Source organism: Manis javanica, chromosome 17 (assembly GCF_040802235.1).
Source record: "Manis javanica isolate MJ-LG chromosome 17, MJ_LKY, whole genome shotgun sequence".
NCBI classification, from domain to species: domain Eukaryota; kingdom Metazoa; phylum Chordata; class Mammalia; order Pholidota; family Manidae; genus Manis; species Manis javanica.
In genome coordinates this window covers 62,684,384-62,705,701 of record NC_133172.1, presented here as the reverse complement: position 1 = coordinate 62,705,701, position 21,318 = coordinate 62,684,384, and the positions used below count along the sequence as shown (strand labels likewise).

Sequence of the window (21,318 nt, the reverse complement as noted above, 5' to 3'; positions counted from 1 at the left end):
GGAAAGCGGAGTCAAGGGCAGCTGGGCATGCGGGCTCTGCTCTTCAGACTTCACTGCTGTTTAAGTAAAATCGAGAAAATATGTATTCTTTCCCTGTGCTGGGGCTCGCTCTGTGTACCCCCGTCTCTGGGCGAGGCCTCCCTTTAGTCCTGTAAACCACATTGGGGGTGAAGATGAGCATTTCTGATTAACAACCAATCTCACCTAAATGATGGGCCCCACCTCTAGTTTTTGGGCCTATACACGGTTTCCATCAATAGTGACTAAAATAACTCCAGGCTGTTGGCTGCGCTCTCATTGGCCCTTGTCTCTGGTGTCGTGGGTGGGGGAACCCAGGGCCTGTGGGGTCCACCCAGCTGGCAGCAGCCTGGGCAACACGAGCAGGGCCCGAGATGAAGGGCAGGGGCTTGTCGGCAGCACAGCCGGGCGTGCAGGGCACATGTTTTCCACTCTGAGGGTGTCCTCAGCCAGCTCTTGGCTTCTGGCTCAGCAGGGGCTGTACAGGGACCACAAGAGCCCAGCACCAGCAGGCGACCCTGTGCAGGGGAAGCAACGTCCAGCCGGCTAACTCACTGTGGTTGAGGAGCCGGGAAAGCTGAAGGCACGGCCTGATGCCTGCGGGCACCTGGGGTTTTGGTGGAGCAGGACCCACCAAGGAAGCTGGATGATCCAGTTCAGGGACCGGCTGTACCACGTGGAGCATGGTGTGGGGAAGTGACAGGTGCATCTAGAGGGGCTTTGGGCATTTTCCCGTCGTTGGCACCACCTGCCCTTGCCTCTTGGCTCCCAGCTGTTGGAGGAGTGTGTCGTGGTTTGGAGCAGAGCAGCTCAGGTGCACGTGCACACCTGGGGGTGCCCCTCCCTCCTGCACCTCTCACCCCAGCGCCTGCATCCCTGGCAAGTCCTGCCGGCCAACACACAGGGTGGGGCGTGCACACAGTGTAACTCTAGCGACGTACAGGCCAGGCTTCCATCTGGGCTTCCGCAGAGCTGGCTCAGAGGTGGGGTCTGTGTGCCAGACTTCCTCTTTTCCAGCTGCTTGGAGTTCACTGCTCGGCCCAGGCAACACCCCTCCCTTGGCCAGTGGGTCCTCTGATTAACAACCTATCTCCCCCCACATCCCGTTTACAAAAGTAGTGTTTTTGTAAAAAACCAAATAACATAGAAAGTGAAATCACTTCACATTCACATCCAGCCACATAGGCAGAGCTGAGGGGTCATGGCTGGGTGCCCTCCGTGGGGTTGGTCTCCCAGCCCTACCATCCCCGAGGTGTTGGGCTGAGGGACACAGGCCTGAGCTTCCTTTGTGCTCATGGAAGTTGTGGGGCCTGGCCCGCCGGGAGGGGTCACTGCAGCCTGACCTCTAGTGCGGTTTAGGGTCACTGCATGTGTGTGACCCCAGCCAGCAAGGTGCAAACAAATGCCACTGGGTGGTTTTCAGACCTCTGCTCCTATTTTGAGTTAAAAATCTACAGGCTGCCACCATCCTGGGATGGTTGTCAGAAACCTCCGGCCCGTGGGTGTCTGCGCTCTGCTCTGCCCGGCCCTGGGGTGAGCGGATGGGAAGGAGGCACAGACCACACCGGATGTGTGTGCAGGGCCCAGAGGGAGGCCTGACAAGCAGATCTGACATCCAGCCCAGACAGTCTCTCTCCCCCGAGGGCACGTACGCCCGGCCCAGGCCAGGCCGTGGGGAGCCAGCCCAGCTGCTGCCTCCATCTGCATGGACTGGGGGGTGCCTCAGTCCCCGAGAGTCCTGGCTGCCAGCATGGAGTGGACTTCTCCACGGGTGCCGCTCACCATCTGGGGCCAGGTGATCCCGTGCACTGTGGGGTGCTGAGTGGCATCTGGCCTTCCCCACTGTGACAACCAAGAATGCCTCCAGACACGGCTGGCACTGGGGACACAGTAGTGGACAAGCAGCAGACAGTCTCACAGGTCACAGCACAGAGCACCCCAAAGGGCTTGGCCGACCTCCCCTGAGCCCTCGGGGCCCTGCATCAGGGTGTGGGGTGTCCAGGGCCATGCTGCAAGCAGGCGCATAGGACATGTGGGTGAGTGAGGTGATGTCCTCACCTGTCTCCCTCTCTACCCCGGAGGGGTCTCTGCCGTGCTCCAGTCGTGGCTCCTCCGTGGTACCACCACCTTCCCTGGCATGTTTTGCCTGATCCCCGTGGTCAGGCGGCAATGGCTGTTGTGTGAGTAGCAGATGCTAGGGAGCGGGGTGGCTGTGAGGCTGACCGCCAGGGAGCGTAGTTGGAGGGGCTGCCTGCCCAGCCCTACTGAACTGTGATCTCCAGGGAGGGGAGCCCCCAGAGGATGAAGCACTGAGCGCCCGAAGCGTCCCCCCAAGGATCCTGGTGCTGCAGCAGAGCAGCTCAGCTGTAGCTGTCGTCATTGCTGCGTAACGAATACCTCCTTTTCCAACATCGCTTGGGAAGAGGATTCCAGAGAAAACACCACAAGGAGTATGATTTTAAACAAACGTGTCCTTTGCATCTTAATTAAAGAGGGCCGAGCTGCCCTTTGTTTTCTTGGTTAGGTTTTTGAGGTGTAACTTATCTACAGTAAATGTTTAGTGTGTGCACATTTCCTTGAGTCGATCAACACATGCAGCTGTGAGGAAGCCCCACAATCAGGATGCAGAATGTCCCATCTCCTTAAAAATCCTGGGTGCTGCCCCCGCCTGTGACCGCTCTTCTCTGTCCCTGTGGTTTTCGGTTCCAGGATGTCAAGTAAACAGTCACACAGTATGTTAAGTATATAGCTTTTCCAGTCTTTCATTCAGCAGAGTTGCTCAGCCTTTTTCATTATTGTCTCCCTCAGACGTTTTTCTTCTACTACTTCCTGTGAAATTCGGCCACCACAGATGTTCCTGTATCGTATGCGTTTGTGTGGGTCTGTGTGCGCACACGTCTGTGCTTGTGGACACACAGCCACGGACCTGGTGCCCCCGTGTCCTGCCGGCCTGGTGAGGCTGGGGCTCGTTCTGACCCCACCCCCGACCCCACTCCTGAGCCCCTGGAGATTTCTGAGCATGCTCAGAAGGCAGAGTCGGAGCGCTTCCCTGAGGTGGCTGTGGGGACCGTTGCAGCGTCAGCAGGGCCTGGGAAGTGGCCAGACCGGGTGAGCAGCTGTGGGCACCTGGGCCTGGGGTCGGGGAACAAGGGAGAAGAGCTGGACCTTAGATGTGATTCTGCCCCTGCCTTGTGTCTTGGGGGGCCCACCTCACGGAGCTGCTGTGGCCGCTCAGACACGGGCTCAGGGCTGCTGCCATCCCCGGCTGGGAGCCCAGGCGGCAGGCGAGCAGGCCAGCCCTGCTGTCGTCAGAGAACCGCGGCCGAGCACTCCCGTGGGCCAGGGCTGGGGAGCCTGGGGGGACCTGGAGCAGAGCTGCCTGCACTGCATGGATGGCTCTCGTCACCATGGAGCTTCTCCCTTGTTGCCAAGTTCCATAGTTCTGTTGGGAGGTGGGCCCCGGGGCACCATGGGTGGGGAGGACTTGGGAGGAGTCCCCTTCTAGAGGACGCCTCAGCGATCTCGGGGAAGCCCTGGGATGCGGGTGGGTCCTCGGCATCAAGTGACAGGCACGTGGGAACGGACAGACTCCCGATGGGCTGCTGGGCTGGCACTCTGTCCCTCACAGCGCCCTGGTGACAGCTGGATGGTGACAGCAGCACTGCGTTCCCCCCCCGCAGACTGTCGGATGCAGTGAGGCAGAAGGGGAGGCCAAGATGCTGACCTCACACAGCACGCTCGCCTCTGGAGAGAGCCAGCACGTCAAGGCTGGAGAGGTGGGGAGAGCTGGGCGTCGAGGAAGCTGGAGGTCCCACAAGGAGAGGGTAAGGGTTTAGGGCAGCTGACTTCCCCAGTGGGGACTGGTCACATATGCAGGGCCCCAGTCTGGGTGGAAAACAGTCCTGCCTCCAGGTGCCACCATGCACAACACAGGGCAGTGGGTGCGTACAGCATCTTGACCCAAACCGCTTCTTGGCTGGGGCCGGGAGGGATGCTTAACCACCAGAGACCCCAAAGTGCCTCTGATGAGGGACTCACGAGTTTTAAAATTATAGTTCTTTAGATTTTACTTAAAAATCTCATTTATACTTAATGCCTGGGACTTAGATTTGTATGACTCCTTTTCTATGCCTTCTACGGATCCGTCGGGCGAGCTCATCTTGAGATAACAAGCCAACCTCAAAACAGAATCACAGCTTTTTAGTTTTCTGGGTTAGCACTAACGTGCTTTTGTAGTGACATTCTCAGAGATACGGACACGGAAACGTGTGAGTGACCCGGGCAGCACTGTGCGGTGGCTGGTCTTTGTGGAGCACTGGGTCCTTGTCTCGGTGGCCAGCTCTATCGAGTGGCACAAAGGTGTCCCCACTCTGCCCACGGCCCAGACCCTGCAGAGGGTCGACTATAGCTCCTAACCTCGTTGGGAGGGGGGACAGGCCCTTTGCCTCCTCTGAGAGGTTCCAATCTCAGGGAGATCCAGAGGCAGGAATAGGGGCTGAGAGCACCCTGCGCCCCTGCTGTGGTGTTCAGACCCGACCTTCGCCTCACCTGCAGTGCCTCAGTCCCGCTCACTCCCTACAGCCGCCCAGGGGTTTTAAAGCTTTCGTCAGTATTTTTGTCAGGTTGCTCAGTCTCACGCGGCTGCAGCTGGCCACCCTCACCATGTGCAGGAGTGACTGGTGAGAGCCCAGCTCTGCCGCCAGCTCTCCAAGGGCACGGCTGGCCCTGGGTTCTGTCCCAGGCACATATGCAGGCAGCATAACACTTTGTGATAATCTGAATGAGCCCTTCCAGGATGTAGGTGGTGGTCAGAGGGGTGGCAGGAAGGGGTTGTCTTGATTGGGTTCCCCTCAAAGGCAACCCTGAGATGGAGATCTGCAGTTTATTAGGGAGAGGATCTGGGAGACAGGCTGTGGGATGTGAGATGGGGAGTCAGGAAAACAGGGCGACACGATGGACAGCTGGGGTCCAGCCCCGTGGGGGTGCTGGGTGACAGCATGGAACATGCCCCAGTTGTGCTGCCTGCAGAGCGCAGCAGCTTGGGTGCTCATCCACCTTCCCATCGCTGCTGAGGGCTGCGCCCAGGGGCATCACTCCCCGACACTCCTGGCCTGCCCCCAGGCGCGGGCCAGGAGACCCTGGGGAGCAGGAGTCTTTGCTGGGCAGACAGCAGTTGGCAGACATGTGAGTGTTGGGGGATGCACAGGTGCCAGCCACGCCTGCTGCAGGGCCCGCTGCTTCTCTGTGGGCTTCTAGCTAGGTCGACAGCCCCCTCTGGTCTGCTGGCTCCTGCTGCCTGGGTGTCAGGCTTCCACAGGGTCGCCATTAGACCCCTGGTCAACAGCAGGGCCTGTAAGGTGCGAGTCCTATGAGGTGGCCCCTTGGAGCAGGTGCAGGGGCCCAGGTCAAACGCAGGCGGAATGCCAAGCCTGACTCATGCGCTCAGCGAGGGCCCCTGGCGGCGAATGCCCCGTCCTAACGCTCCCGTCGGCCCAGAGCTCCCTCTGCTGTGCCTCCAGCTGCCTGGGGGCTGCGGAAACAAAAGCCTGGCAGACAATGTTTGAAGATCACAGGCTTCTCGGTCCCCCTTCCTTCCCGAGGCTGTGGCGGTGTGCAAACCCCTGCTTAAAGTGGGAAGAATAAGGGAAAAGAGAGGAAAAACGAACCGTTCTCCCACACTCACTCAAGGCAGTGAACGTGCACAGACACCCCACGCCTGGCTGTCTCTTACGCACTTTCCACACTCTGGTTGTCAGTGTTTTTATAGGTGAAACTGAGCTTGGAAACGTTAGGTGGCTTGCCTGATACAGTAAGAGGGAGGCGGGGACTGGAGTCTGGCCCTTGTTACCGGGACCGCCGGGGGCGGGGCGCGTGGGCTCCGGGACCTTTGGCTCCCCAGCTGGCCTGGCCATCAGTCTGCTCTCACGGCTTTGAATCTCATTCTCATGGAATCACGGGTGCTGCGGGCGCTTGCTGCTTTGTGTGTTTCGTCCACACTGTTGTGGGTCGTGGTTGTGTGATTGTTCATCATCATCTAGTGTTCCTTCATGTGAAAATGCCATTAATTCTTTTAAAGATCATTGCTCCTATAGATGGATATTTGGGTCATTTCCAGTTTGGAGCTGTTCAAAGAGTTGATATGGATGTTTTTGTCCATGTCTTCTCGTGGACATAAACTCTCACTTCTCTTGGGTGTATTCCCAGGCAAGGGACTGCTTGATTACAGAGTATTAACGTTTAGGTTTTGCAAATACTGCCAAAACAGTAGTCCAATACGGCTGTATCAATTTCATGAGCAATGTAGCAGGGTTCCAGCTGCCTCAACCTCAACAAACTTGGTAGTTAGTCTTTTTAATTTTAGCTGTTCCTGCGGTGGGGTGGGGATGGTGATGACCTATTCTTAACATGAAACAGCAAGTTTCATGTCCCAGTGGTAAGGGCCAGCGCTTCCAGGGGACAGGGAAGCCAAAAGTGCTCCAACGCAGGCAGAGACAAGGCAGCTGTAAGTGAAGTGCCAGGCTAACGGCGAGATTCCTGGATGATTTTGTCATTAGCTGTAAGGGACCTGTGACAAAATCTATACACACACATATTCAGAGAGAGAGAGATGTTTGAAACATCTGGCAGGCGACAGGGTAGCGGCTCTGCCCAGCGAGCACCGTTAGGCAAGGAAGGCATGCCCGTGTGTCCTGGCTCCAAGCTCAGCCTGCGCGCTAAGGTCCTGACCTCAGTGGTTAGGTATCAGAGCCAAGAAATCCGAGCAGTGCCCAGGAGCACCTTGTTTGCTACAGTTCCTTAGGATGGGCTGGGCAAATAAAGTCACTGAGAGCATAAAGTCAGCATGAAAATACTGAAAAGTGGGGAGAAACTCCTTTCCAAGAAATACAAATTGGGAGTCTGTGATAAGCTAAAGCAACATAGACAGAAAGCAAAGACATACATCTTGCCTTTAGGTCAGCAACCGCCCAGAGTACTGAGCACAGGAGGAGGGCGGTGAAGGGGAGGTTAAGGCTGAAAATACAAGCAGGATGTTCCAAATTCCACCGCCTTTTAAACCCCAGCTTGCTCGAGAAATACCTATTTTTCTAAGTCACAACTTGAGCCCATAGGGCTGCCAGATGGAGCAAGGGAAATGCGGCGCGCAGTTAAACCTGAATTTCAGAAAAACGAGCTACTTTAAATGCAAGGATGTCCCAAGTACCGCGTGGGACCTACTCGTACGGAGCTGCTTCGCGGTGCCCCAAGACCAGCCTCGGCCCGTGCCCGCGCACCCCGACCGACCGGAAGGCGGGGGCGCGGCTCGCACCTCAACTCTCCTTCCAGGGAACAGAGACCCCCAATGGGGCGCCCCACAGGCCCCTCCAACGGAAATGGCGAGTAGGCGTTCCCGGCTCCGAGTAGGTGGGCTTCGGGGACAACCCAGGGACCGTAGGATATTCCCTGCGCGGGGCCTCACCTCCGCTCCGCCAGGCCCACCGCGCTGACCCGTCAACCCGCGGACCCTGGGGCCCTACCGTCGGGGACCCATCAACCGCCAGATAAGTGCCCAGGCCTAGAAGGCGATTGCTTATTGGCTGAGTGCGTGTCAATCAGCGGGGCGAGGGTGCCCGCAAAGGCCGGAAGGGGCGTGTCCCGTGCGGGCGGAAGGGGCGGTCCCGGGCAGCGGCCGGCTGGTGGCGGGGTTGAGGCTGCTCCCGGGAGTAGGGGCGCGCAGTGGGCAGGCCTCGCGCGCTTCTCCATCTTCGCGGTGGTCTCCGTCGCCTGCGTTTGGTAGCGGCCGGGCGGAGCTGCGGCGCGCTCTGCCGGGAGCCCTGCGGCGGCCGGAAGCCCTGTCGGCACGCACTCGTCCGGAGCGCGTCGGACGGGCCAACGCGCGCCGGCGTCCTGCCCGTCGGGCTCATCGCCCCGCCGCGGCGGCGGCTCGCACCGCGGCGACTGGGCGGAGCCCGCGCCTGCACAGCCGCCAGCGCCCAGGCAGTATCCCGTCCCACCGAGAGCCTCAGGGCTGCGTCTTCAGGCTCGGCCGCACCCACGTGCGCAAGGACCGCGGCCCGGGACCCCGTCTATCAGCCCCGCTCTCCTGGGCGCTGGCGTCCCTCCTGGAGAGAGCATGACCGCCGAGACCGTCACCGCCACGGGAAAAGCGATTCTCTTTCCCGGCGATATTAGAACGAAGGAGTTTAACCCAGAGAGCGTTTCCCTGGGGGACCCCGGGTGATGATACCGTGCGGAGCCGGTCCCTGCGCCACTGGCCTCGCCTGCACGGCTGGAAGTGGGTCCGGCCCACCTGCAGTCACCACCCGAGCGGGGTGGCCCCTGGGAGGGCCGTGCTGTCCCTACCAGCTGCGCAAGGCACCAATCACCCCTCTTATCTGTTTTCAAGCACAGCTGGCCGAGCTGAGCTCGGTGACCTGAAGATACTGTGTAAGGAAATAGCAATGATATTTAATGAAACACAGAAACACTGTGTCACTTGTATCACTTTGTGGTGCCCATGTTACAAAACACTTGACAGGTCACTGTCCCAGACACCCGGCTTTGTTCTGTGTTGGATTTATGCGCCCTGGAGACTATATGGCCAACATGCTAGCGTTTGTTGGTGGGAGAATGGGGAAGACTGTTAACAGAGTCTGTGTAGCCCCAAATGATTCTCATCCCAGAATCAACGCGTCCACGATTTTATGCTGGAAGGAGTTTCAGTAAATGTACACTTTCGACAATGTTTCCTTCAGTTTTGTAAGTAAGCTGGGGGGTGTCTGATAAATCACAGGTGCGGTGGTTGGCAGCTCCATGTCTCGGAAAGTTCTTCCCCTGTTGGAATGTTCTTGTCTCTCCTAAGGGCCTAGCACAGCTCCAGGGGAGTGTGCCTGAAGCAAGTAGATCCGAGGACACGGTTCTGCAGGAACCCGATACCTGGGAGCTCCCAGACATTAGCTCGTGAACCTGCAGTTGTCCCCGCATACCCCCTCTTAGGCTCAGAAAGTGACCCTGTTCACCGAGGGTTTTAATGATACCATTCAAGAAGTTCCCAGAAGGCTTTCCTCCCCCAAGTTTACACAAAGCCTGGAGCTTTTTCTAAGCCTTATGTTCTTCTTTTTTAGGAAGACACATTTCAAACCTTTGGGAAAGAAGTGTGTCTCACAGATCACTTGGTAAGGAAAGCAAACTGTCAGCTACTTTGCCCTAATCCCAAAACGCCCCGGTGGGTGTGGAGAGCAGAGAAGGGGCCCAGAGGCAGCATATCATTAGTGGGTGTGTCGGACCTGGGAGCTGTGGTTACAGGGCCTCACTGACCCCCAGGCTTGGTGTAGGGCCACCCACTGCCTGTCCACAGCCCGGAACTCCTCAGGACACACCGAGAGGGGTTCGGGAGGCCGGGGAGAACCGTTGCTGTCCCTACTGTAACTGCTGTGGGCATCGGCTTCTTCCTCTGTCTGTGGGCAGGATGACTACCCCTCCCCTCGCCTGTGGTTTTGGTGAGGATCACATGGGAAGGATATGGAAGCCTTTGCAAACGTAAAGCCCTATATGAGTACTGACAGAGAACCCCCAAAAAAGCAGTCATCTCCCACCAGAACTGTGCTTCCCAGTTTTCAGAGGGGAATGGACTCACCCGCAGTAACATGGCAGTTGGGATGTGAGTCCTAGCACACTGGTCTGCACGTTCTGGTGGTCGCCCCAGAAGGCTTTGAGGGGCCAGCCGAGGTAGCCTGCCACTTCTGAGCTGCCATGGGAGCCGAGGCCCCTGTCTCTGCCCCCTAATACCTGCCTCAACGCCGGCTCCCTCTGGGCCTTGGTTTAATTGTTCCAGAGAGTTCCCTGGCTCACACTGCAGTGTACCATCATCTCCAGTTCTCTCTCTCCAGGCTCCCGCTCAGATGTGTCCTGTCTACAGCACCGCTCATGACGAGCCCGTCTGCTGTGCATGCCAGATCAAATTCGGGGGCTGCCTGCCAGGGTCCAGGGCTGAGGCAGTGCTGCCGTACTGGGTTCCTCTGTCCCTGAGACCCCAGAAGCAGGTAGGTGGCTCGAAGCAGCGGATCTTCACCTGGGTTCAGGGTGCACTTCCAGGGACCAGTCACCCTTCAGAATCATAAGTATTATATGAATGTTATTTAAAAATTTCTGGGAAGCAGTTTGTGTCTTTTCTTTTTTGACTGGATTTTTTAAAAAGTAGACCTAGAGGGTTATGAGTGACACACATGTAAGTGTACAGTTTGCTGAATCTTGGCATATGTATATACCTATGAAACCATGGCTGAAATTGAGCTGGTGTACATACCACAACCCTAAAAGGCTTTCCAGTGCCCTGTGTAAACCCCCCCACCCCCAGCCCTCCCTACCCCGCTGTCCCCAGGTAGCCACTGATCTATTTCTGATGCCATAGAGGAGTCTGTGTTTCTGTCATGTTACACAGATGGGATCGTGAGTGTGACCTGCTTGTCTGGCTCCACTCAGGATGATTATTTTTAAGATTCATCCACGTGGTCGTGTGCATCTGTCCTCTTTAGAGCCGTGTGGTGTTTGATTGTACAAACAGACCCATGTACCCATTCATCAGTGAGGACATCTAGGTCATGTCCCAAGTTTTGTCTGTCACAGATAAAGCTGCTGGGAGCATTTGTGTACGCGTCTTTGTGTGAGCATGCCTTCATTTTTCTTGGGCGAATACCTAGGAGAAGAATTGCTGGGTCATATGAGTAGTATATGCTTAACTTTTTAAGAAACTCAGCTGTTTTCCACAGTGGCTGTATTTTTTACATTCCTTCCCACAGTGTATAAAGTTCCAGGTCCTCTATGTCTTCATTAATGCTTGCGTTGGTCTGGCTTTTTAATTTTAGCCATTTTAATATGTGCATCTCATTGTAGTTTTAACTTGTATTTTTATAACGACTTAATGATGTTGAGCATCTCTTCATATGCTTTTGCCATCTGCATATCTTATTTGATGTGTAAGAGTCCAAAGATTTTTCCCATTAGAAAAATTGTTTTTTTTTTATTACTGAATTTTGAATTCTTTATATATTCTGGATACGAGTTCTTTATCAGATATTCAGTTTGCAGATATTTTATCCTATCTTTGGCTTGTGCTTTTTTATTCTCTTATCAGTGTCTTTGAAAGAGCAGAAGCTGTAAATTGTGATCAAGTCCAGTCTGTCAGTCTGACCTTTCCTGCATCTCCTGGTGTGCCTGCCCCCAGTACAGCAATGGATTATGCTTTCTGAGCATTTCAGAGAAGTCTTTGCCTATCGCAGGGTCAGAAAGCTTAGGAGAAGACTTTCTTCTAGAAATTTTATAGTTCACAGTTTATGTTTAGGTCTGTGGCCCATTTTGGGTTAATTTTTGTGTATTGCATAAGGTATGCATTGGAATTCATTTTTTGCATATGGATGTGCACTTATTCTAACACCATGTGTTGTAAAGATCGTCTTTTCCACTGACTTGTTTTTGCACCTTTGTCAAAAATCGGTTGTCCACATACATGTGGGTCTGTTTCTGAACTCTGTTCTGTTCTGTTAATTATCCGCCTTCATGCCAGTACCATTCTGGAAATAATAGTGTTAATTCTCCAATGTTGTTTTTCCTTTTCAAAGTTGGTTGTTCTAGGTTCTTTGCATTTCCATGTGAATTTTAGAATCAGTTTATCGATTTCTACAAAAAGGTCCTACTGGGATTGTGATTGGTGTGCGTCTGGATCCATTTGAAGAGAATTGTCTTTTTGACAATATGGAGGCCTCTGACCCACAAACATGGTAGTCTCTGTATTTAAGTCATTTTTAATATTTCTTAGAAATATTTTGCAGTTTTTAGTGTACTAAAAGTTGTTTAGTTGAATACCTTTTGTAGGATCTATCCATAAATATTTCATAGTTTTGATGACGTCGTTTTTGGAATTTAATTTATGATTGTTCATTGCTAGTATTTAGAAATGCCATTGATTTTTGTATTTTGATCTTGTATCTCACCATGTTGCTAAATTCATTCTAATGCTTTTTAAAGATTCTGTCAGATTTTGTACAGAGATGCCCATGCCATCTGCAGACAGAGATAGTTTTCTTCTTTTCCGATATGGATGCTTTGTACTTATTTTTCTTGTTTGATACACTGGTTAGAACTTCCAGTGCACTGCTGAGCAGAGTGGGGAGACAAGCATCCTTGTCTTTTTCCTGATCTTAGTGGAACAGCTTTCATGTTTGCACCGTTAAGTCTGTCAGCTGTACGTGCCCTCTGTCAGGCTGAGGGGATCCCCTTCTGTTCCTAGTTTGCTGAGAGTTTTTATCAGAAACAAATGTTGGGTTTTGCCTGTGTCTCTTCAAGTCATCCTGCAGTTTTTCTGTTTTGGTTTGTTAATATGATGACTTACAATGATTGGTTTTCAAAAGGTAAGCCAACCTTTCCTAGGATGAGCCCCATTTAATCGCAATGCATTATCCTTTTGAGATATTTGACGAGAATTTTTTATATCTGCGTTCATGAGGGATCTCGAGCCATATTTTTCTCGTAATGCCTTTGTAGAAGGAGTGTGTGACAGGCCCTCCCGCTCTCTGAGGGTGTCGTGTAGAATTGACGTCGCTTCTTCCTTGAATGTGTGGTGGGATTTACCTGTGGAGCCATGTGGGTCTGGAGCCTGCTGTGTGGGAAGGTTTTCACCTACAGATTTAATTTCTTTCATTGCTACGGAGCCATCCCAGTTATCTGTTCTTCTTCAGGGAGCTCTATTTCAAGGAATGTGTCCATTGCATCACTGTCGAATTTATTGGCCTGATGTCCTTGCACCGCCCTTCAATATCAGTAGACTCTGTAGTGATGTCATCTCTCTCACTTCCTGTTTTTTAATAAACTCTCAGAGGGGTCACTGGCTTCAAGATGACTGTCACCTTGTTCTGGGCAGTGATGACAGCCTCATCCCCTCCAGCTGCTCATGTACCATCTGAGTGGGCAGGGCAGGTGTCACTCTAGCCCTTTAGCGGATGGGCACGCTGAGGTCCAAAGAGGGACAGGGGCTCAGCTCACACAGCCACAGATCAGGGATTGGAAGCCGGGGCTCCGGCCCTGAGTCCAGGGCTCTCCGCCTGAGCTGTGCTGCTGGGCGTCAGGGAAGAGGGAGCCCCGTGCAGGATGGAAGGCACATAGGAGTCAAGGTGCCCAGCATGCCCCACGGGGTGACTGCTCGGCCTCCTCGCTCGCCTCCCTTCCTCCATCCTCTCTGGCTCTGACTGTCCATTTCTGATCTGCAGCCCCGCGAGCTTTTAAAACTGTGGGTCTGGTCCTGAGCCTCCCCATGGCCCTGCCCCCTGTACTGTGAGTGCGGGTCAGAGGCCCGGATGCGGCTCCCGGGGTCCCCCTTGGCCTTGCCCTGGCCGGCCCCCCAGCCTCCTTCCCACATGCCCCGCGGGCCTCTGCTCCGTCAGAGCGGAAGTGTCAGGTGCAAAGAACGTTCAGCCGGGGTCTTCGGCAGAGAGAGGATCCTTCCGGGGTTAGTTTTATGGCTTGACAATGTCCTCAGGGACCCAGATTCTTTTCACCCTTCCGCTCAGGGGTTGGTGCCCTCTCTGGTGTTGCTGTGTGGTGGTGCGGGCGTCTCTCACACTGGGATGTTTTTCTGAGGCCCCCTGTCTTCCAGGGGGCAAGAAGATTTGCTGTCCCATCTTCTCTTCTCTTATCAGGGATGAAATATCCCCAGACGCCCCAGTGACTTCCCCTTCAACCCATTGTCCTCATCCCCAGACCCATCCCTGCAAAGCCTCAACTGGACGATGTGCTCCCTCTGGCCGGGGTGCTTCGCCTCTGAGCAAAATCGGGTCCTTTTAACAAGACGCGGATCGCTGCTGCGTGGGCGGCCCAGAGTCAGCCCGGGAGGTCAGCTCTGCCGCCCGCATCCGTGCCGTGGCCGCCTTCCCCGCCTGTGGCCCGGCCCAGCGGCGCCTTCTTAGACAGACTTTTCTGCTTGCAGCGCTCCTAGATCCTCCTGCTCCCCCACAGCCCGGCCCTTATTCCTCCCCACGGAGTGGGGTGTGGGGGCTGCCGTGGGCGGGGCAGGGTCTGGCTTGCTTCCAGCGCAGTGCCCGTCGCAGAGAACGTGCTTGGCCAGTGCCCGGTGGACTGGCCAGGGTGTCCCCGTCCTGCTGGGCGAGAGGGGCTCAGGCGGGGGGCGCCCCGCGCCCGGGTGGAGGAGGTGCAGAGGCGGACAGCGGTTCCTGGCCCTCCGGGCCGTGCACACCTTCCCGTGGAGGAGCCGTCGGGCCCCTCGGCCGCCCTGTGCCTGCGTCTCGCACACCTTCCGCGCCCCTGGAGCCCTGGGGCGTCAGCAGGCTCCACTCAGCAGTCAGCGGCGTCAGTGTTTGTGTGCACGACGTGACACACGGCCGAGCGTCCCAGCGGTGTGCGGGGCGTCCGTTGACAGGATCTGCCCTCCGCCCCGCCCCGTGGGGCTTCCCGTGTGCCCCGGGGGTTTTCTGGGTGTGTCACCAGTGGTGAACAGCAAGTCCCCTAAGTGCTCTTTGAACGACAATCACTGTTCTTGCTCACGTGTCTGAGGAGAGGGCACAGCGTGGCGTGTGGCCCTGCGGTGGGCAGGCCCCGGCGTGGTCTTCTCGTGGTGATGGCAGAGATGCGCGGGCAGCAGGAGCCGGGCAGGCCCCTTGGCCGCGACCCTAACCTGGCTGCCGTCCCTCCCTCTCTCCGTTGGCCAGGCAGGGCAGTGTACGTGTCCCTTTCCTGGGAGTGACAGGTTGCGGGCTCGGGAGACGAGCGGCTGGGGTGAGGGTGTGACCTCACGGTGCACACGCAGCAGTTCTGCACCCCAGGCCTGCAGACGGTAGCCCACCGCGTGCACCGTGCCCCCTGCCTTGCGGTTGGCGCTCGTTCTGTGGCAGGACAGGCAGGTTGGCCTCGTTCTTTCCAGGGCCACCCAGTCCCCCTTGTCCCTGGGCCCCATCCTTTGCTGCTCCTCACTGATGGGCATTCGGGCTCCACGGCCTCTGCAGCCGGTGCCCCGGTGGGCGTTCTGCAGGCTCTGCAAGCACTGCTTGTCCCCCGGGGAACAGCCCGGCTGTGGGAGTGCACTGGCAGAGGCTGTGCAGTGCTGACAGAGCCCCCTTTGGAGGAGGGCACTGAGGCTCAGAGAGGCCAGATGTGCCCAGGGGCAGCTTCTGGGGGCCACCAGGCTCAGACCAGGGCCAGCCCGAGTGTCCCAGAGGTGCAGGTGGGGTGATGAGGGCAGGCTGACCACACAAGGCCTGCTGCCCCCCCCTGGGCATCATGTGGTAGACTGTGCCCCCTCAGTTGGGCAGTTGGGGTGTGTTTGTGGGAGGCATGTAGGAGAGGGGTTGGCCAGGGCGCTGTCCCTGAGGCCAAGGCTGTCCAGAGGGCGGCTCCATCACCCAGTGGCCTTTCTCTTCCCTTCCTCTCTGTTAGATACAAAAGATGGTCTGGTCTTATACCCTCCAAACCACTGTGGCCTGCCCCTGCCCCTGCCACTGCTTTGGGGGCCGCCTCCCGATGCCTAGGAATCAGGCTGTGATGCCCTACTGGGTGCCCCAGGCCCTGAGGTCTCACAAGAAGGTAAGAGGGAGGCTCACACAGCAGCCATGCCTGAGAGTGCAGGGCGGGCCTGCGGAGGGACCTGAGGTGGGGGGCTGAGCTCGGTTCTCTCCCACGGAGCCCCCGCTGGTATCCAAAGGGCCCCTGGAAGCCGTGGCCACAGACAGCAGAGTGCAGGAAGCCGGCAGTGTGCGGGGGAAGGCAGCTCCGTGTCCTGGTGGCTGGTGGGGGGTGGGGCGGCACTGCTCCCCGTGTCCTTTGCTGCTGCCGCCTCCCCTGCCTCTCTTCCCTTGTCCTCCCTACGTTGCCTCAGCCCCTGCTCCGTGTCCCTCTGTCTGTCTGAGCAGACTGGCCAGCCCCAGCCCTGGCAGGCGTGCAGGGAGAGTACCTGAGAAGGACCATTGCTGCAAACCTCCATCCATGCTCTTCGCCTCTGCCTGGTCGCCTCTGTAGCTCCTGGTTCCAGGGCGGTGGCAGCAGGGGTCGGCCAGGTCCAGCCCTCCAGCCCAGGGCCCCTTCCCTCCCGTCCTTTCTGAATGTCCTGGGTCATAGAAGCTTCCTTTCTGCCCTCATCCACTTTGTAGTTGCTGGTTTTCCATCATTGAGTAGCAAACTGTCCCTGGAAGTAAGACCCAGTGACCTTTTAAAAGGAGGCCTTTAAACATACAGTGCTGGCCACAGCCCCTTCCTGGTTTCCAGGCCAGACCCCTAGGCCACCCCTCGTTAGGTCACTGGACAGGGGCTGACGCATTTGCCCACATTCTTTTCTTTTAGGTGAAAAGGCAGCAGAGTTTTAAAGACAGCCAAGGTAACTGAGTGCCCGCGCCTCATGCCCATTCTCCCAGGAAGGCAGGTCTTGAGACCATCGTGACAGGTGGAGAGACGTCTGTCAGCCCCCAAGTCTGTAAAACAAAGACAGCCATGCACAGCGCACGCGTACCTTCCCCCTCCCCCTCCTCTGGCCAGGGGGCGCTGAGTGGCTGCCACCTTCCCCTGGTGGGCTCACAGAAGCCTTTGATTCTGCCCGCCTACCAGGGCTGTCTTCCAAGATAAGCCAGTTTGTAGCCTGGAGTTAGATGGTATCTGAAGTGTTTTTTTAAGTTCTAATCTTCTACAATTCATGACATATATATGTGTATATGTGTGTTGTATATACATGTATATGTTTATGACATAGTATATATATTATATATGACATATATACCTACATTCATATATGTGTGACACACTATATGCTCATCACACTTTTATGCATATATGGTAGTTCCCACACAGTATATTCATACTTGCGTATATTTGTGACCTAGTACATATGTTCGTGGCAGACATCACGCATGTATATCGTATGTTCGTGATGCAGTATATATTCACAGCGAAGCATGCTCATGTATTTATACATCTGTGACCCAGTATATATATGTGTATATATATTCTTGCACTCATTTATCAGCATACTAGGAGATGGCACCCACACACCCACTTTTACTTTGTTTCTAAAATGAGTGGGTTGGACTTGCTCTTGAAGGCGCTTTCTGGCACTGATGACCCACACGTCTGCTTTCTCGTGTTGCATGTGAACAAAGGAGTGGACACGTTCTGTAGGCTTGTATCGTGTCCTTCCGGGGCATGCTGTGCCCAGACTATAGGGAGTAGCCTTGTCAGAATCTGTGCAGGAGGGAGTGGACAGATGTTGGGACTTTGGGTGACTGAAGCTGGGGATCCCGTGATGGACATGTGATTTGAGTAGCACCCCCAGGGTCAAGAGGTACGGAGTGGGGCAGGTGATGTCTTGGGAAACGACTGGCCACCAGCTGGCATGCACCCCTGCAAAATACGTACTTTTCCCTGATTATGAAAGTAACACAGGAGGAACACCAGCCATCGAGGTTTTTGGGACAATTTGGAGGCATCCATCAAACCTCTTTTTACTGAGCTGTGGTTGGTGTGCCCAACATAACGAGTGAGTATTTGTGTCTAGTGGGACAGTTCAGTTACTGTCCAGCACATTTGTGGCTCTGTATTGTGTTTCCTTATGATGAGCGAGCTCTTTTAAGATCTACTCTCTTGGCAGCTCTTGTATACGCAGTGTCCCCATGCCTGACACGCTCTCTCCACCTAGAAGCAGCCCTGGATGCGCGTCCCTGGCACCGGTGCTGGCGGGTCTGCTGCAGCAGCCAGCGCCTCCTCAGGTGGCAGCGGCTCACACTCCAGGTCCTGCACCAGGGCGAGCCGCCGGGCCCGCACCTGTCACTCAGCTTCTGTCTGCAGACCCTCCTCCGGACAGTCCTGAGGGCCCTGGCGGCCTTCTGGTGAGCAGGTGAGGGACGGCGCAGGGCCCTCTGCCTGGGCTGCTTTGCCCAGGGGCCAGCAGTGTTTAGCTGAGGCAAGGGATTGGAGAAATGCCATGATTTCTGTCATGTGGTCACCACCCAGAGTCTTTCTCACCCCACCATGCATGGATCTCCTTCCCCAGCAAACTTCACGGGGCAGATCCCGTGCCAGGAGCCGGGGGTCTTGGTCTAACCCCTTTCTTTCTTTACTGTTCCCCTCTTCCCAAAAGACTGCCAGTTTTGGTTTCTGAAAATGTCTGTCATGTCTGGCTTTAAGGTCATCCTAGGGCCAGCACACCTAGGCAGCCCCTGGGGTCTGAGCGCCCCTTTGGGGGTGGGGACCTCTGCTCCCCCCGACCCTGCCCTGGCCGCGGAGGCTCCATGCGGGAAAGTCCTTTCCCCGCCTCAGCCAGCCAGCCTCTCCTGCTCTGTCCCTCCCTCAGGAAGCCCCCGGGGCACCCCAGGATGAGGCCGGGAGGGCCACGGCAGGGCCTCACCTTACTTGGCTGCTTCCTCTAGCCTCCTCATCCTCCAAACCCACCCCACCCGGTTTGCCCACGACTCCAACCCAACCTCTTCCTATTTGTTTCTTCATCGCACTTGTATGTAAATGCAGGTAAACACTTGCACAAATACATGTAAATAGAAGATGTGCAAAAACACATCAACATGTAAATGTACTTGACTTGGATTTACACATATTCATCTGCTTGCTTTTTAATTCTTTGTCTCCTCCATGTAAATGTAAGGAATATTCTAGAACATGTCCAGTATCTGAAAACAGTTGTAGGTTTCTTTTGCCCAGTTTCCTAGTTCCCTCCAGGAGGTGAGCTCCGTCGCTGTCACACTGTTGGCTGGAAGCAGAAGTCCCCGTCCCTTGGCTCCTGCTTTTCCCCTCTCCTCTGTCACCTCCAACTCCCTGCGGTTACAAATGACACCTGCATGTATGAGTGGACCTGGGCCCCAACCTCCCTGGGCACGTGCTCCCAGGAAGGGGGCTGGGGCGGGGGTCTGTGAGCTCTTCATGGTCTGGGAACAAGGGGAGGGCGGCACTGTGAGGTTTTTCTTCTTTGCTTTGCAAAGGTTTACTCTTTGTTTTGTGTTGGCCAGCTTGCTGTCAGATTTACTTGGACTTCCCTGTACCCTCTCTCTGGAGAGCAGAGAGTCCTGACTGTAGGTGCTGCATGTGAATGGCCGGGGCAGCTGAAAGGACAGGTGTTTGCTTCTGAGCCAGGCTCCCAGGGCAGAGGTGCGGGCACCAGCCAGCTGTTTAGGAGAAATGGCTTGTCTGGGGGTGTGTGCGCGTGAGAGCTCCCAGACCACGCGAGCAGCTTATCTCAGGGGAAGCCACTAGCTGCCTGTCTGCTGGTTTGGCAGAGACTGGTTAGAGCAGCAGAGGCCGGGGGGGTGGGGGGGGGGGAGCGGGCGTGCCCTCGGCCTTCCCGGCAGGGAGCCTGAAGCTGGCTGAGCAGGGCCCAGCTGGTGGGGCTGCTTTCATCTCCTGCCTGTCCCTCCCGCAGTCCACTCTCTGGCGCTCTCCTCCCTGTTCCAGAGGAGGGAGAGGCTCTGAGGGTCCGAGCAGCTTGCCTCAGGTCCCGGGGCGGCAAGGGGAGCCGGCCCAGGCACACCCCGGCATTGCTCACGGCACCCCTGCCCCGCGGGGCTCCACAGGGCCCGAGTGTGGTGGGGACCCAAACGCCGTCCCTGTCCACTGTGGGGGCACCCCGGCCTCCGAGCCAGGGAGGCCCTCCAGCAGGCCCTGCACGAGCGTGGTCTCAGTGTGGGCGACAGTTCTTAGTAACTATTTTTCTCTTTACTTTCCAGCTAGTTATTTTGGGTTTGAAGTTGACATCTTCAACTATGATCAAGAATATCAGCAAAAATGTCAGTCGTAATAAAAGTCTTTAATGGACATCACCAAGTCAGGAGTCTGTGACAGCCACTATTTTCTCAGATCATATGATTCACACCCAAGGTTCAAGCCAAATCATTTATCATCAGGTGATTTTAGTTGCTGTGAATGCAGGTGGTAAAAATGGGGTCAATAAATATTATTTGTGAAACTCTCCACAGCAACTTTCAAACGATAACGTCTGATTTCCCTTTGTGAGGGCGGGCCTCTGCGTTCCCGCCTCCTGTCGCTGTGGGAGGGGGGCCGTCTCCGAGTTTCTCCTCCCTGCTGGGGGCAGCATACCCACTGGGCAGAGGTCCCCACCCCGTCTCAGCACCTGTTTCGAGTGGGTCTCACTGTAGGTGGCATAAAATTGTGTGTGAATTGAATTCTTTTAAACTGAGATATCAATCACGTACTGTAAACCTCAGCTTTTAAAAGTATATGATCCTGTGGTTTTTGCAAGGTTGTGCGACTGTCACCGCTGTCTAATTCTAGACCTTTTCATCTCTCCAGAGAAGCCCTGTACCTCTTGCGTCAGCCCTCCTTCCCTCGTCCTGCAGCTCCTAGAAGCCACTAGCCTACGTCCGACCTCTCCTCCTCTGGGTGTTCTGTGTGGCCGGGCCCTCTGCTGTGTGGTCTTCGGTTTCCGCGTTGCGCGCCCGGCCTGGTGTTGTCCAGGCTGGCCCGCGGCATGGGTTAGCGCTGCGTTCCTCCTCAGGGCTGAGCGGTTCTGCGCCGGGTGGGTATGTTCACTGTTCCCCAGGGGCTGGGCCTTGGGGCGGTGTCCCCGTTGGGGCTCGTGCTGCTGTGCACATGAAGGTGTCCTCGGTTCTCAGGCGTGCGCCTGGGGGTGCTGCGTCATGTGGTGACTGTTCAGTGTTTTGAGAGCTGCATCAGTTTTCTCCAGTGGAAAACACCATTTTTTATTTTATTTTCCTGCTAGCATGGCATGAGGGTTTTGGTTTTCCATATCCTTGACAACACCTGTTATTATCAGTCATTTTGTTTCTAGCCATCTTTGTGGGTGTGAAGTGGTATCTTGTGGTTTTGATTTACATCTCCCTGATGACTAATGACATTGAGTGTCTTTTCATGGGCTTATTGGCCATTGTATATCTTCTTTGTAGAAATGTCTGTTCACCAAGTACCCCTTCCGGAGAAGTTCTTCGCAGCCAATCAAGAGCTGGTTCCTTTGCTGGAAGCCCGTTTCTCCTGGCTTCCAGAACAGCGGTCAGCATCCTTCTGCTGGCACCAGTCCGGTGTTAGGCAGGTGTCTCTGCCCTGGACGGGGCAGACCCCACACTGTTTTGGGCGCGGGGTGACTGGCTTTCTCATCGGGTGTGTGTGGCTCATCCGTCATGCGATGGCACCACCTGTCAGCTCGCCCGCAGAGGACTGCCACCCGGAGCAGCTGCAAGCTCCCCCCGCCGTGCAGCAGGCCCGGAGAGCACCCGGGCGAATGGCGCCTCCCGACCTGGTGGCCCTGAGTGCTCCCTAGCTGAGAAATGCAGCTCCCTGTGAGGAAGTCCTGCA

General features: G+C 55.7%; 1 protein-coding gene across 7 annotated transcripts; it reads left to right on the top strand.

Moving 5' to 3' along the window:
- The first annotated feature begins 49 nt into the window (after positions 1-49).
- On the top strand, positions 50-19,959 carry C17H16orf95 (chromosome 17 C16orf95 homolog). 7 transcript variants are annotated; one of them, XR_012126822.1, is made up of 9 exons: positions 50-3,126; positions 3,699-3,794; positions 9,120-9,170; positions 9,885-10,037; positions 15,436-15,582; positions 16,336-16,369; positions 17,681-17,878; positions 19,002-19,140; positions 19,716-19,959. XR_012126822.1 is itself a non-coding variant. In XM_073226393.1 (8 exons), the coding sequence occupies exons 2-8, from the start codon at positions 3,735-3,737 to the stop codon at positions 19,717-19,719; spliced, it is 687 nt and encodes a 228-aa protein (XP_073082494.1). In that variant the 5' UTR covers positions 50-3,126; positions 3,699-3,734; the 3' UTR covers positions 19,720-19,959. The 7 variants fall into 7 exon arrangements, 3 of the variants coding, with proteins under 3 accessions (XP_073082494.1, XP_036849845.2, XP_073082495.1); XR_012126820.1 differs by having other exon boundaries at positions 3,699-3,842; XM_073226393.1 differs by lacking the exon at positions 19,002-19,140 and having other exon boundaries at positions 3,699-3,842; positions 17,681-17,870.
- Positions 19,960-21,318: the final 1,359 nt, after the last annotated feature.

What these genes read in the sequence shown, in the direction of transcription:
- C17H16orf95 (XM_073226393.1), top strand. Translation starts at nt 3,735, where the DNA reads ATGCTGACCTCACACAGCACGCTCGCCTCTGGAGAGAGCCAGCACGTC. An exon ending in TGTGTCTCACAGATCACTTG is followed by an intron (nt 9,171 to 9,884) that starts GTAAGGAAAGCA and finishes CTCTCTCTCCAG; the next exon opens with GCTCCCGCTCAGATGTGTCC. An exon ending in CCCTGAGGTCTCACAAGAAG is followed by an intron (nt 15,583 to 16,335) that starts GTAAGAGGGAGG and finishes CTTTTCTTTTAG; the next exon opens with GTGAAAAGGCAGCAGAGTTT.